Source organism: Leguminivora glycinivorella, chromosome 15 (genome assembly GCF_023078275.1).
Source record: "Leguminivora glycinivorella isolate SPB_JAAS2020 chromosome 15, LegGlyc_1.1, whole genome shotgun sequence".
In the NCBI taxonomy this organism is placed as follows: Eukaryota; Metazoa; Arthropoda; class Insecta; order Lepidoptera; family Tortricidae; genus Leguminivora; species Leguminivora glycinivorella.
This window is the reverse complement of record NC_062985.1, coordinates 8,824,445-8,840,374: the sequence shown is the minus strand read 5'-3', so window position 1 is coordinate 8,840,374 and position 15,930 is coordinate 8,824,445. Positions and strand designations below refer to the sequence as shown.

Here is a 15,930-nt window from a genome sequence, read left to right as displayed (position 1 = left end):
CGAAGTGGAGTTCTCCATAAAGCTAAAGCCGTCAAAGGCGCAAAACGTCTCAGAGAGACAAAGGAGCGTAAGCGTGATGATGAGCACACTAGGGAACCGAAGTGACCTACTGAAAAAAAAAACACCGAAATGGGCATGCTGACTGGACCTATAAGTATATTTGGCCTATGAAAGCCAAGGGCTTTTATATAATCTCCCCCTTCCTCTCCACTTGCGGGTTGAGTCTTGATAAATTGAGTCAATAATAGGAAAAAAATTCGCGCTCGCTTCGCTCGCGTTTACTGGTTCCGCCAAATGTCTTTTATTTGTTGGACATAAAGAAATAAGTGCAAATGGTGAACATAATGCATTTTTCACTTACATACTTAGTCAAAATTTCGCGTTTGCTACGCTCACGTTCTTATTTAAAGTCGGGTTTCTGACTCCGTTATGTCGTTAGGTACATGAACACGATATCCCCTATCAGCCCCAGAGCCATATACCTATTAGGGCGTGTATGAGGAGGTTCAAATGTATAATGTATATTAAGCTTATAAATAGGAAAGAAGGAAAAAAGTTGGACTATCTACAGAGAGTCTACAAAAAGAAATGAGATCCCATCAAAAACAAAACTTGTAAAAACACCAAGTCTTTGCAACTCAGTTCTTCTGGCGTCAAAAGAGTTGAGATCCCTGTAATACCAAGTCGGTTAATTTATTCAGTCCCTACTTAAAGGACCTTCTGCCATAAGTTATTACGTAGTTTACCTATAGCTAACCTAATAACATATTACTTATAGCGACCATATCAATATGAAAAATATTTCATGTTTTAAAAAAAATGGACTGACTTGGCAATCGCATGAAACAATTTTGTCATCGGTGTAAGTAATATGATAACTTGTAAGAGACATTGTATTTTCATGCGATTGCCAAGGCAGTCCATTTTCTTGGTTTTTCTTCAAGTTTTTTGATGGGATCAATATGTTGTATATCGTACGTACAATAATTCTCATTAAATTTCTCAAATAAATAAATCGATTGTTAACACTCAACTTACATGTTCAATTGCAGATAGTTTTAAGCTTCCAAATATTCTTTAAATACATTTTCTAAAAATTATAATTACAATTCGTTTTCAATAAAATATTCCCAAATTACATACAGTACTGGACAAAATTCTTCATACACCGACATAAAAAAATAAACTTTCTATCATAATTTCTCTACCCTTAAACTTAACATCACAGTTGTGTTGAAAACTCTTGGCTAATTTCATGGCGTACAACATACAGACAACAATATATCAATGATTGTACAATTATTGTTTTACATGGGTATAAATATAAATATTAGTACTTTTGGCTCTGGACAAATTTGATCATACAGTAATTAAAATACGAATGAAATGCAATGTATTAGTGTGTATGGCTTTCATCTGCTTTAGATATGGCTGCTTGTCTCGGAGGAACATTTTCAGGTACAAACTGAAGGTATTTATCTAACCCAAGCTTTTTCCTGTGTGCCTACTAAAGTAGGCAAAGTGGGTATAATTCAGAATAACATTTGATATTTTCTTTGTTTTTCCAAAAACTTCCTTAAATTTTGGCTAGGATTGATAACATGAAACTATGTCAGCCATTGAAGCTACTTAATCCTATGAATCACAACGAACGCATGAAATAGACATACTAGTATTTTCTTTCAGTCATCTTTTCATATATATTCAGACGGGCGATGGCTGAAAGATAATACCAGTATGTATATCTCATGCGTTTGTTATGATTAATAGTAATGAATAGCTTGAATGACTAACATAGTCTCATGTAATCAATCCAAGCCAAAATTTAAGGAAGTTTTTGGAAAAATAAAGAAAATATCAAATGTCATTCTGAATTATACCCACTTTGCCTACTTCAGTAGACACACAGGAAAAAGCTTGGGTTAGATAAATACTTTCAGTTTCTAACATAAAATGTTCCTCCGAGACAATCAGCGATATCTAAAGCAGATGACAGCCATACACACTACTACATTGCATTTCATTCGTATTTTAATTACTGTATGATCAAATTCGTCCAGAGCCAAAAGTACTGATATTTATATTTATACTCATGTAAAAAAATAATTGTACGATCATTGATATGTTATTGTCTGTATGTCGTACGCCATGAAATTAGTTAAAAGTTTCCAATACAACTGTAATGTTAAGTTTAAGGGTAAAGAAATTAGGATAGAAAGTTTATTTTATATGTCGGTGTATGAAGAATTTTGTCCAGTACTGTACCTACTAAAATGTACATGATACGTACCAACCAGGATTTGAATTTTATTTAAATATAGACATTAATATTGAAATTCCTCGACTTTAAAGGACTAAATGCTAAGAATTTGCGTCGTAACACTCGTAACTACGAGAAACATTTCTAGAACCTTCAGCGGAAAACGAATGAAATTTTATTAGACTTCAATAAGATTTCCCATCGAGGCCAGGCCCTGACCGGGTTAGGAACGCGCCAACTTTAAAGCGGTTTTTCTTAGCGTCAACTGCACTGCGAAAACTATCCCCCAGTTCACCCTCGGAGATTCTTCCGACCCAATTTTTGTACTGACCGGTTAACCTTGTTAACTATTAAAGTGCCACAACGAACAGAGAAACTGCTTGTGAGACACGTATAAATAAACAACTGTTATAAGACATTCTTACACATATTGACTGAATCCCACGGTAAACTCAAGAAGGCTTGAGTTGTGGGTACCTACCGAGATTCGAACCTGGATTCTGTTCTGAGACAATCGGCTTAGCAGGCAGGGTTACTATAAATATAACGGTATCATTACTATCACTACAATTTCGATGTTAAATGCAATGTAAGGGTTTACCATAATTCTTAAAAACCTTGTAGAGATTTAGAGACTAGAATAGTTTGTATACCTATTCAAATACGAACAGCATCACTGGATACAATTTCGATCTCACAAAAGCTGGAATGATATGCTGCAGGTCATTTTTCTCACTTTATCTCTAAGCAAGATTTACAACGAGTCTCGTGATATTGGCCGAGGTTAACCATTTCACCGCCATTCGTCATTTTCCTCGTAAATGTCGCATTGACGCCAATTTTTGGATATGGCCGACCTAATATTAATATTACTTTTTTTTATAAGTATTGAAAACCTAACGGCTACTTATGTCACCTGGTGATTTAACATCTCACGTTTTCTGTGTAATTTCGTATAGGACACAACAACTAAGAACTATTAGTTAGGGTTATTTCTCGTTCTTACTTAGACGGTTTGTAATAACTACACATCGGTAACTCGTGGCACTTGACAGAATAGTGTTGTGACAAGTTTTCTAAGTGTTTTTTCAGAAAAGATAAAATAATAAATAATTATTCCCTACTTTATTAAATAAATTAAAAATATTCGAAATATCCGTTTTATCCGGATAATCAAATTATTCGGGTACAAAATTGGGTGGATAATTGCAAGCCCTACTACATTAAGAGAGCATTCAGAACTTCTATTCAGAGCTTTTTTACCATTACGTCAGTGGAGGTTGAAAGATCGTTTTCTTACACACAAAATGGATTTTCTCAAGTAGAAGACATAGGCTGTCTTGTGAACATTTAGAACAAATGTCAATTGTTTATCACGAATGTCATAATATACTAAGCCCTTTATTCATAAACGTTCTCTAAAGTTATCAAGCCGACAAAGTTCGTTTGTCCCTTTCCGAAGTTTTAATGTGATAGAAAGGGACAAGCGAACTTTATCGGCTTGATAACTTTAGTGCGTTTATGAATATAAGGGTGTAAATGATTAAAACATTCCTTTTAATCGGTTTCTTTTTCCCGACTCGTAGGTACAGGAATAACATTTGTCACATCACTAGTCAGGGGGGTTACCATGACGTACTAAAGACGTTCAGTTTAGGTTGAGAGAAAGGGACACCGCTATAGCAGTTACATAGCTCCGTCCCTCTCTCTCAACCTAAACTAAACGGCTTTAGCACGTCATGGTAACCCCCCTGTTAACAACTGTCAAGTGCCACCAAAATGCCACGAGTTACCGATGTGTAGTAATAACTTTTGCTCTTACAACTGTTTCATTGTTCAAAAATGGCATTCATACACTTTATTCAACGATTTTTCAATGTTTTGATTTGGGCCGAAACAAAATAAATACCGAACTTTCAACTGAAACGGTAAAAGGTTACATCGGAGATAGCTAATTGCCTATACAGACACGGAAGACTCGCAAACCCGTTCTGTCTCGTTAAGTCAATCAATCACCGACACATTTCCAAACGAGAAAAAATGTTTTCACAAAAATGCCGATAATGCAATCTCCATGCAATTAGGGGTTAACCAAATTACATGTCATCCTACACGAGATTCGCGATCCTGCTGCCACCTAGCGGGAACCTACTTCTGGTTTAAAAGGAGCCAGCCACCTCCCGTTGAGTTTCTACGGATTCGCGGCAGATGGCGTTATTACGAAGAAACAAAAAAACTTTTTTTATAAACTGCTTTGCGATTTTAGATCATGAGTATCACCATATCCTTGTAGCAAAAATTCCAGTATCTTGAACAGCACAATATTCTCCTGTTCAAGACTCGTCGCAAAGAGAGATAAATCGTGCGCCTAATATGTCTGTATAGGCCATCCAGGGTATTTACGAGCCACTTGTTACTCCAAACACGCTTTATTGGCACTATAGTTAACTAATGTTCGGCGACATGCGGGGTGTGCGAAATTGGCACATTCCGCAGGTTATTGCAGGAACTTTCGACTGGTAAATAGTTATTATATACTTACCCCTTTATTCATAAACGTACTCTAAAGTTATCAAGCCGGTAAAGTTCCTTTGTCCTTTTCTATCACACCAATACGTCTGAAAGGGACAAACGAACTTTATCCGCTTGATAACTTTAGGGTACGTTTATGAATAAGGGGGTAGGAAGTAACTTGAAAGGTGCGTGTAAACGAGCGTAAATTTTGTGTCAATATGTGGTGTAATGATAAGGGCGACATTGGAAATGTTTATTTTACGGTATATTACGCGCCACTGATTTAATATAAGTGTGCCTTCACATACGGGTACAGTACAGCAACTAGTAAAGCGACACCAATCTGTCTATGATATTTGAATTTCAATCGCTAACTCAAGACGTGAAAAGCGTCGATGTATAAGTTAATTAACCTGTACAGGGCGTGTATGGATTAATTAAAGTTCATAGACCTTCAATTTTTATTTTGCGGTAGCAGTGCAACTTTCTTGCAAAAATGCGTGCATGTGACTGCGGTTGAACTGCGTACCGTTTACCCAAATTAAACTACGTATAAAACTACAGTTTTAAATTAAATAACCTTTTTATATTGACAGTCCAGCTTGCATTTCAAGGGATGGTAAAGGAATGAACAGGTTCACAATGTATGGGATCTTGCGGAAAAAAACATTTCAAGGACAGGACAGGACGACAGGTGCGAGCAAGAAGCGGTCTTCATGGAACAGGCGGGGGTCCTAACTGTAATGATACAATTTAGTTAACTTACTACCAACGTCTCAAAACAGAATATCTTAATTTAATCAACTATAAGGTACGAGTAACTGAGCAAATCTATAAGTCAATTTTTATTTTAGTTTGTTTTCTTCGTCTTTCTCGCGGTACAGTCAGCCAAAAAGTGGTTTACCACTTTTCGACTTTTTGTGTTTCAAATAGAGTCGAAAAGAGGTAAACCACTTTTTTGGCTGACCGTACGCCGGCTTTTGCCACACCTTGCCTACTGATCTTATTAATTAGCGTAGGCTTTTGTTTTTACGAAAGCTACCGGCACCTGCCGGCGTATCATGCTGCCAATTTTATCACTTATCCACGTGAATAAGACATCTGTCACTCTCACACTGACATACTTGCTAAAGCGTGACGGATGCTTTATCCACGTGGATAAGTGATAAAATTGGCAGCATGATACGCCGGCTGACCTTCTGTAACTCGTCATCGTCGACGCAGTTCGTCATAAAAAGAAATATAATAACCTAACCACAAAATTTAAATATTGAAAAAACCCCCGACCACGACATAGTTGACCGATTTTCATAAAACATGGCTAAGAACACTCCCGACTAACTCAGCTTTCAGACAAAAAAAAACTAAATCTAAATCGGTTCATCCGTTCGGGAGCTACGATGCCACAGACAGACACACACACAGACAGACAGACAGACAGACAGACACGTCAAACTTATAACACCCCGTCGTTTTTTGCGTCAAGGGGTTAAAAATGGAATTACACAAAATCGAACCCTGGGTTCTAACCGCTTATCATGCGCGAAGCTGTATCCGCACGCGTTGCGGTAGCGATAGGTAAGTACATTTTCCCTAGAGTCGGGTCCGAGTCTGGACGACTGCTGGCAAGGTTGTCGAAGAATACTTTGACGGAAGGCACCGACGTCAGACGGGCCTGTGCGATATGCATAATGCATTTCCTCTCATAAAAATAGGTATATTTTACCTTAAGCCTTGTAGTAAATGGGACTGACCTTGAGCATGGTGAGTATCTTCTGCGACAGGTCGTAGTCGAAGTTGGTGTACTTGGAGTCCGTCATGTCGTAGATGAACACGAGCCCCGCGCGCTGCGTCTCCGCGCTCTGCAGCGCCACGTCCAGCTGGTACACCACGCCCTGACAATAAATAACAAATAACATGTTATATGATCAAGTAATGATACTCCAGTGTGGTGACGGGCTAAGAATTTCACCACCCCCTTTCTTCCCGTGGGTGTCGTAGAAGTCGACTGTGGGATATGGGTTAAATTGTAGCGTAGGCGAGAGGCTGGCAACCTGTCACTGCAATATCATAATTTGGATTTCTTTCAACCCCTTTTTTGTCAAGAGTAGCACTGAAACTTAGGAGTTCATGTGCTCTGCCTACCCCTTTATGGGATACAGGCGTGACTATATGTTATGTTATGTAATAATACTAATTTCATTTCATTTACATGAACCCGTCCGTCATGTTCGTGAACGCGCATGTGGACGGGTTCCATGCGACACTGCGTAAGCGCCGCGCCGCGACGCTGCGCAGGGTGCGCGACAGTCGCCACAGCCTCCTGAACGTAGTTGCTGAGAGATGGGACAGTGGCCTCATAAAACACTGGTCCTCTCTCCACTTATCTCTAGTACCTAAGTTAGTTATTTAAGATTATTTTGAAGTTAACCATAGGTTTATGTTTTAGGTTAAGGTATACTAACGAAATATGGACCTTGTTTGTCTGAAATAAATGCATTTTATTTTTTATTTATTTTACTAATATGGCTATATGGCAAGCAAGGGTAACGCCAACATTAGAAATATAATTGGCAACTAGTAGGACATTAAAATCGGGTTCGCACTACGTCCGATCAGAATCCGATCCGAATCCGTGAATCCGTCATAGCCGCAGAACTATCTTTATGGTAATTTACGCACTTGATCCGATTTCCGGCATCCGATTTCTTTCAGTCATTCTTAGGATCATGTCGTCCCGGTTTCTGACACGAATTGATTTGAACGGGACGACACTACAATGGTGTCATTTTTTATTTCTACTCTTTTTTCTTTCAAGATGTACACATACATACATATACTCACGCCTGTATTCCCAAAAGGGGTAGGCAGACTTAATGAAACTGCTCAAGTTTCAGTATGACTCTTAGCTTAGCTAATAAGGGTTAGAAATATTAAATAGTACATTGTGCGAATCGCAACTGCTTGCCGAAGCGATTCAAAAACGAGTTGAAAATATCATCGTCTAGTATGTATGTACTCACAAAACAAACCTGACTGCTAATGGTTTTGCGAGAGAGTATTCATGTATTATTTATGTTAAGTATTTTTTCCGGCGACAATGAAAACATATCAATATTTAAACAACAATCTATTTTAAACCTGCACTAATACGGATTCCTGTAATAATGTGGCACTGGTAATCAATGAGTTTTGCTTATCACCTGACGATTTATTGCTTCATTTATAAGAGAACGCGGTCTATATATCAGTTGTCATATATATACCTACCTACTGATGCCCGGTTGCATGCCATGAGCTTGAGCTTTGTATGAATAGTATGCACTGCACTCGTGCATGTGGCTAATGGGATAATAAAACACGAAGCTTGTCAAGTCCGGGCACGGAAAGCGATGACCCGTCTCGTGTTGTACTCGTATTCATTTCAGGGAGTTTACTGCATTGATTTATTATTATTAGCTGTTCTAAGTGCCTTTCACATTATCCGATCTGATATCGGATGTAGGACCGATATCCTATACATTAAAGACGCCATCTTTGATTTTTGCCTTTGAAATGCTTCCTCCGATTTCGGATCGGATAATGTAAAAACGGTCTAAAACGAATACCCTTATAAATTCCTGTCCCTGAGTACAGTGACGATAACGCCGTGTCTTGCGTGGGCGACGGTCGCGCGACCGTCGCGCGACCGTCGCCGTCGCGTCTCATACTTCCATATCGATAAGGTTTGATTTCGTATGCTTCGCATCGCCGTCGCGCGACTATCGCGCGACCGTCGCCCACGCAAGCCACGGCGTAATTATCATTAAAGTAGAGGTCATCATCATCATTCGCCTGCCCTTATCCCATTCATTTGGGGTCGGCGCAGCATGTCTTCCGCTTCCATACCTCCCTATCATCATTCACTTGCTTTCGCTTCATATCATCTCTCACACAATCCATCCACTTTTTCCTCGGTTTTCAGGTGTTGTGATTTTAAGAAATTATCCTTTTCTATAAAACACGGCAGATGCAATTCTGACTGCACTGCAGTATTGTGTGGTTATATCAAATGGTATTAAGATTTCACTACATACGTTTTTCTAAAAGGAAAAAGGAAAAGCTTTACCCTACAAACATAAATGTCAAATTCTAGATTTCAGGTTTTAATGTTGAGCTGAAGGAATATGGACTGAGCTGGAACGAGACCAAGGCGGTGGTTCAAGATAGAAAAGCGTGGAAGGATCTTGTGGAGGCCCTGTGCACCTATGGGGTGCCTTAGGACATTAACAACAACAACAACAACAATGTTGAGATACCAGTCGAAAATGGAAAGATTTCAGCTAGATTTTAAGGACATGCGCTATTGTGAATCGGTGATGTACTTCACTGTTTTGTAATTGAGTATTTTACTATACTGTATTGGAGTTGCCTAACTACATTATTGCCAATCTTTGCTGCTTAGGATAGTTGCCCTCAACGGTAGCCTTCATTATTAGCCGGGTCCACACAGAAACGAGCAGCGTCGCGACGCAAATTTGTCGCGATGCAAAAGGCCAAAGTGGACGCGCCTCGGCCGAGGCAGAACGCTCAGCCAAGGAAAATGTGCGCCCTGCCACGGATGACGCACATCTACATTCGCCGAAGATATTGCCTCGCGACGCTGCTTGCTCTGTACAGACGCGCCTACTTACTAGTATATTTTCAATATGGGATGTACCTGTAAAGTAATCTGGTGCGTGGTCTGCGCGGGGAAGTGCTTGTTGGCCGTGAACACCGCGATGGCCGCGCCCGTTGCATCGCGGGTTGGCTGCAGATATAACAAAATAACAGATTATTAAAATGTACAGAGATTTGATGATGTCGAAAATAAGTAGCGTGAGAATAGCCATGTAGAAAGCCGAATTAAATCGAAATTTGTAAATATTTTGTTCCTAAAGAGCCAGGGTTAGGGTAGTAAATTACGAACAAAAAGTCTGTGGCGTTTAGCAGCACACAGATAGTTAGATAGGGCCTTTAAACGACTCAAAACTGAGTAGACTCAAATTGGTAGTCTAGGATGCTCACCAGTATAGTAAACTTCCCCGTCTCCAGACTCTCTTGAGAGGATCTTCGAACAGCTCCAACTTGTTGAGCCCCTCTCGCCGCCGTGTAGCATTGTACTGCCTCTACAGCGACTACAGCTCACGAGCTCACGCGACATCGAACTTACGTGCTAACTGGATCATGATGCCTGGGGATCAGGAGGTAATAGTCTGAGGTGCTCACCAGTATAGTGAACTTCCCCGTCTGCAGCCGCTCTTGAGCGGGTCTCCGAACGGCTCGAACTTGTTGAGCCCCTCTCGCCGCCTGGTGGTGTTGTACTGACTGCCGCCGCAGCTCATGTGCTCGCGCGACATCGAACTTCAGTGCTAACTTGATCATGATGCCTGGGGATTAGCAGGTAATAGTCTGAGATGCTCACCAGTATAGTAAACTTCCCCGTCTCCAACTCGGTCTTGAGCGGATCTCCGAACGGCTCGAACTTGTTGAGCCCCTCTCGCCGCCTGGTGGCGTTGTACTGCCTCCACAGCTCATGAGCTCGCGCGACATCGAACTTGCGCGCGAGCAGGAACTTGATGGCCTCCGCGCGCGACACGCACGCCGCGCCGGACTCGCTCAGGGCATCAAGGAATGCTTTCGTCGCCTGGAAATTAAGAAAACAGCATTGAGAACGTGTATAAAGAACTTGAAAGTAGACAACAACCTGTCTGAGGGGAAAGACTTGGCCAAGGCTTTTGGATACCTCCCAAGCATTAGTGCCCCTGCCCCATCAGTATTAAAAGGGGCTGGACATTAACATTAGCTATGTGTATGTTGTTTGGAGTGAGATGGTTAAATTAAATAATATCTTTAGGATACGAGAACACGTATAATTTGCAAAAATAAAAATATGCTAATGATAAATAATAATTCAAAACCAAAACATTAAATAAAAAGTAAAAATACCCTCGACAGTCGTAGTCTGAATAATATAAACGTCGTCTCCATTTTGATCAGCGCCGGCCGCATGATGACTAAACAGATCCTCACTTTGTTTAATCGTCAACCATAGTTTATTACTAAATACGAACAGATTTCACTATTTCGCCACACTTTCATTGGCAGTCGAGCCTTAAAGCGCGTTCGCGCGACTGAATCCTAAACGGGTATTAATGTCGGTGAAAGATAACTTGGTTTGGTATAGATAAGGCCGGCGGGACACTGGCAGTTCAAATAAAATTGAATGCAAACAAGTTGCAGTAGGCGGGGCGCTAATTCTTCCGGGATGTGTTTCCTGCGCTCGCCGCGCCGGCCGCATTAGTATGAGCGCACACGCAGCGCACTGCCGATGCCGCTCACTTCTACATGTCATATGTCAAACGGCGTAAGTTTTGAAGCATTTTCCATGCAATGTTGGTTCTAGTTGCTTTTAATAAATCGGTATCTTCAGTTGAAAGCATCGCGGGATTAAAATTAATTGCGATTATATCGTCCCTAAATTGAACATATCCTATGGTTTGTTTGTACCAAAGACGAGTAAAAGTGTACAGTCGCCATCAACGATTCGATACAATATATCGGGCTGCAAAAACGTAAATATCGGAACACGACTCTATTGTCAAGAGAGAGATACCTAGACATTTGGTAGCTCAGGCCTGCAATCCAATGAAAATGCTACGAAATTTACGATGTCCCCCAGTCAAGCATCTACTACTACTAATCGTGTAATATTTTTTTTTAATTAATTTTACTGAAATCGTTGCACATAAATTAAATATCATTTTCTATATATGACTATTACAGCAGTTATTAGGAACTTTTTATATAATGTACATAAGAATTTGACACATTTTATGTATTTTGATAACACCTTCATGCAGTGCAGTAAATACTAAAGAAACTGAACACAACTGACCACTTATTTAAACAAGTTCTAAACTATTTTAAACAAAAAGTTACACTGCTCAAGAGTTAACACGCGCAATAAACTCGCAGTAAAGCATTACTGTGAAGCGTCCCTGTCAATAGGGTCTATTTAAGGAAACATGACCCCTCAACTTAAACAATTGAAGCACATGACGTTGAAGAGTCGTTTGACGCATCAACCAACGCAAAGACGTGATATTGCATGGCTAACCCACTTTGAATCATTAAGCAAAGAAATTATTTTAGACGAAATACAAACGCCGAAAGAGTTTAAGAATGATTGACGAGCACGATCAAGCGAAAACGTCTCCGAAGTGCAACTGTGGGCTGCGCGAATCAATCGGACTTACGCGACGTCAATGCCTCCAAACATAGCAGCGCAAGTATTATAATACTTATAATGTCATTTCAATATAGCAATGCAGTGCCCCCCCTTATAAGGTCTGAGCAATTGAATAATCTTCTTATAATGTTCGCATTCGCACAGGGGAAAATGATTTGTAAAATCCGTTAAACAAAAGCAACAAAAGCACTGGAGCTGCACCTACATTTTGAACATTTATATAATTTTAGCATCTACCTCAGATTATCCGTTTGACGATAACTTGCGAGAGTTGGTGCTCTAGAACCTCGGAATACGAAAATGACAAATATGATGATCTTGAAACGACCCATATGACCAAATTAAGTTATCTTTAAGAAAGATAGTTCCTCGCTAGAACGCGATGGCAACGAACCAGTCTAAGTTAGATTTGAATGAGCCCACGCTCTTACTGCGATACTATAGCACAATATCATTATATCATACGTGTCTATGCTATCATAGTCACATATTACAGTCTTCTTTCAAGTAACAAATAATGATGAACGGGCGTGGGCGAAACGTTTACCGTAATGCGAAGTTGCCGAATAATATACATGATTAAAAGCATTATACGCCTAGCAATAAATTTCTACCTATACCTGCGTATAATAATAAGCATTTCTTGACGTCAATGATAGTATTAAAATATGCAAAGGACTATATAGGACACAGGGAACTAGGCTTGGGCCAAATATCTACTAAGTGATTATCTCAGGAGGTTACCTAATAAAGTGGCACAGTGATTTTTTTTGCATTTTTGGGACTAAAGCTAGCGTAACATAATATTTAGAAATATATTCAAGTCTATAATCAGTCTACCTTCTACAGCAAAGCATACCATACAAGTTATTTTCGACAAGTTTCGCAATAATGTTTTAACCATATCCAATGTGAACAATAGTCTAGTACCTATGTCTCTTAGGTACCTATATCATAAATTATAATTTCCTCTTTCCTAGAAATACCTAACATTTACGTATTTTACCGGGAGGCACCCACCCCTTGCCACAATGAATTCAACACGCTTGGGAAAGCAGGCACGTGGAATGCTTAGCTTACCAGAATGATTGGGTTAATGAAATGCGGGCGTATTAAGTACAGTAACTAGATGAATTATCACTGAATTAATTCAACTTTTACTACACTTACTACATTCAAACAACTGGTAACTCAGTGACGACACCCGAAAAGTGACATCAAACTCAATTTTACTAAAAAAAAATCACGGATTATTCGGAATTCCGTAAAATGTCTTTATCTATTCAAAATTAGGAACCTATTTCGACTCGTTCCAGACAATCAACTGATAAGCATAGGCGTCTTGATGAGGACTTAGTTGTTTGGGCTTTATCACCCACTGTTTGCCTGCTATGGCTGCTATGTATTATGAATTTACGTTCACCAAGTCTTAATTCGGGAATCCCGTATTTACTAACACCGAGACCAGGATGTTGATCGCACGAAACTATAATTCCCATCGCTATTGAACACTCGCTCTATGCGACCATTATAACCACGGCTTTCAGTTCTTTGATATCTAAATGTTAACATTCGCAGGTCTTTCTTACAATGGTTGGCAGCCTCCGCAGGATGCATCATCGACACGAGAATAACTGGTCCGTTCTTCCAAGCAATACGCCTCGAGAAAAGTATACTTTGCCGGTTCTCAGACAGGGTACCGATTTCCTGTTACTTGTGAGTCAGACCAGCCAGCCAGGCCCTTCTTTATACCTTTTAGAATTCCTTTATGCTTGTTTATGTTTATATTATTGCTACTAACTAAGCGTAGTCATATTTAATATCAGCCATTGAGCTTAAGTCTTTCATGGTAGAAAAGTCATTTTTTAAAATAATTGCATAAGTATCAGTGGCGGAGCGTCGATACAACTCGATTCCCAACGGGTTCCCTAAAATTCTCTAGTATCTGTAGAAGTCCATACAAAACAGATTCCAAAAACCCCTCCGGCTTTCCCAACGAACATTTTCACGCCCCGCCACTGATAAGTATTAATGTTATTATGCAGGTAATGGTAATATTTCCCTAGTGAATAAATTGACCGATAGATACGAATATGTTACCTAACTCGTGGAGGAAAATGTCGCTTTGTTATTTTTAATGCGCATTTATTACAAACCGTCAAATATTGTACATATACCTAATGTAATTCATTAGGTAGTAGGTATTCATTCATTCTAAAAACATGGGAAGTGTAAAGGCAAATCACAAAAACGAAAAGAGAAGATGAGGAAAACAAATGTTTACCTAATATTAATAAAAACATCTAACTTCCGTAAAGAAAAAAAAATTGAAAAAACCCCGACCGCGACATATTGGACCGATTTTCTTGAAGCTTTGCTATAAGAACAATCCCGACTAATTCAACTTTTAAACAAAAAAATTTAATCTAAATCGGTTCATCCGTTCGGGAGCTACGATGCCACAAGTGCGAGTCGGACTCGCTCACCGAGGGTTCCGTATAAACTTTCAATAGTTGAATGAGTTGAATCATCAAAATGTTAGACATATATTGACCGGGATATAGACCGTGATTACCTTTTTGATTTTTGTCGAGCTCCCGATATTTCGACGCAGTTGCATGCATCATGATCACGGAAAACTGACGAAGGCGGGTGGATGTTAAAGTTGCATAGACAGCGCGCGATCTACCCTCCTTCGCGCGCGTCGGCTGCGTTCACTTTCAGCGTTACCACTGGTCGCATTCACACTCGATGGTCTGTCCAAACACACTACACTCACAGTGTCACTACGTTTGTTCAATTCTGACTTCACCGGTTTTTTACACAAACAAATCACTGGATTCCATACATTAGATAGTTAACTATCTAATGTATGGCCTACCTCTATCGGCAAATTGAGTAAACTATAGCGCGCGAGCTAGTATGGAAGATGACTTTTATGGAATAATTGTTTATTGCGTGAACCGATTTTAACCATTTTGCCTCTATTTTGAAAGCAGGTAATTTCATTGTTATTTTGTTAAAAAATACAGGTACAATAAACACCCACTAGGGTGTTGAAATTGAAAATGTAAATCTGAAAGGTTTTTTATAAATAAATAAAAAAGTTTTCAAGATACGTGTACGATTTTATTTTTCCTGTAATATTCATTATAATAGCCATGTTTGGTGAAAATTTCATAAATTTATGTTGGTAAACTTCGGAGATAAGGGAGGGGGGGGTATTTTTTTTACATTTTCCTTCAAAACACTTTTTTTTTCCACAACCAAAAAATTATAAAAAATTGTTTTGATATGTACAATTTGAGCTCTTGACCTAGTTACTTCAAATTATCAGTTTGCCCCCCTTTCATTTTGGCCATTTTCTATCATTTATATTAATTAATTTAAAAAAAAATACTTTCAACTTGTAGAGGTTCCCAATGTTTATAACTATTCCTAATTTCATATCGATAGCATAAGTAGTTCTCGAGATATTTAACAATGTGACAGACGGACAGACAGACGGACAGAGTCGCACCATAAGGGTTCCTGTTGTACCTTTTTGGTACGGAACCCTAAACATGGAATGAAGTAAACCTTTCAGTCGTCAATATAGTCTTTTTATAGATCGTTCTATTAACTTTTGCGATGCACAGGTCTCTGCTTTGGTTAAATTTAGATGAGAGTGCAAAGCCTCCAGGTAACAATGTGCAGTGAACTTCCGAAATAGAATGCTATCGATTGTGGGTCGTCGACCGCGCATCCGCCGGCCGGCTTTGTCACGGCTTCACACTTTTAAAATGTCACACTACTTAAGCAACTCAGCTTCTGAGTTCACATCTTAACGGTCAAAGAGAGTTCATCATGTCTAATTATCATTTTCAGAGTTTCATTAGCCGATCTA

The 15,930-nt window shown here is 39.4% G+C and overlaps 1 protein-coding gene across 3 annotated transcripts in view; it reads right to left on the bottom strand.

Moving 5' to 3' along the window:
* The window catches only part of LOC125234011 (tyrosine-protein phosphatase non-receptor type 9-like), a 169,932-nt gene that overhangs the window by 149,026 nt on the left and 4,976 nt on the right, over window positions 1-15,930 (bottom strand). Inside the window, exons 1-4 of one of the 3 annotated variants that reach the window (XM_048140190.1) lie at window positions 10,742-10,919; window positions 10,218-10,439; window positions 9,474-9,563; window positions 6,529-6,669 (exon numbers count right to left, since the gene is read on the bottom strand). In XM_048140190.1, coding sequence (XP_047996147.1) covers window positions 6,529-6,669; window positions 9,474-9,563; window positions 10,218-10,439; window positions 10,742-10,804 — 516 coding nt within the window. In that variant the 5' untranslated portion in view covers window positions 10,805-10,919. Of the gene's footprint in view, window positions 1-6,528; window positions 6,670-9,473; window positions 9,564-9,820; window positions 9,841-10,217; window positions 10,440-10,741; window positions 10,920-15,930 lie in introns of those variants that run through there. The other 2 variants (XM_048140191.1, XM_048140192.1) reach the window with 2 other exon arrangements.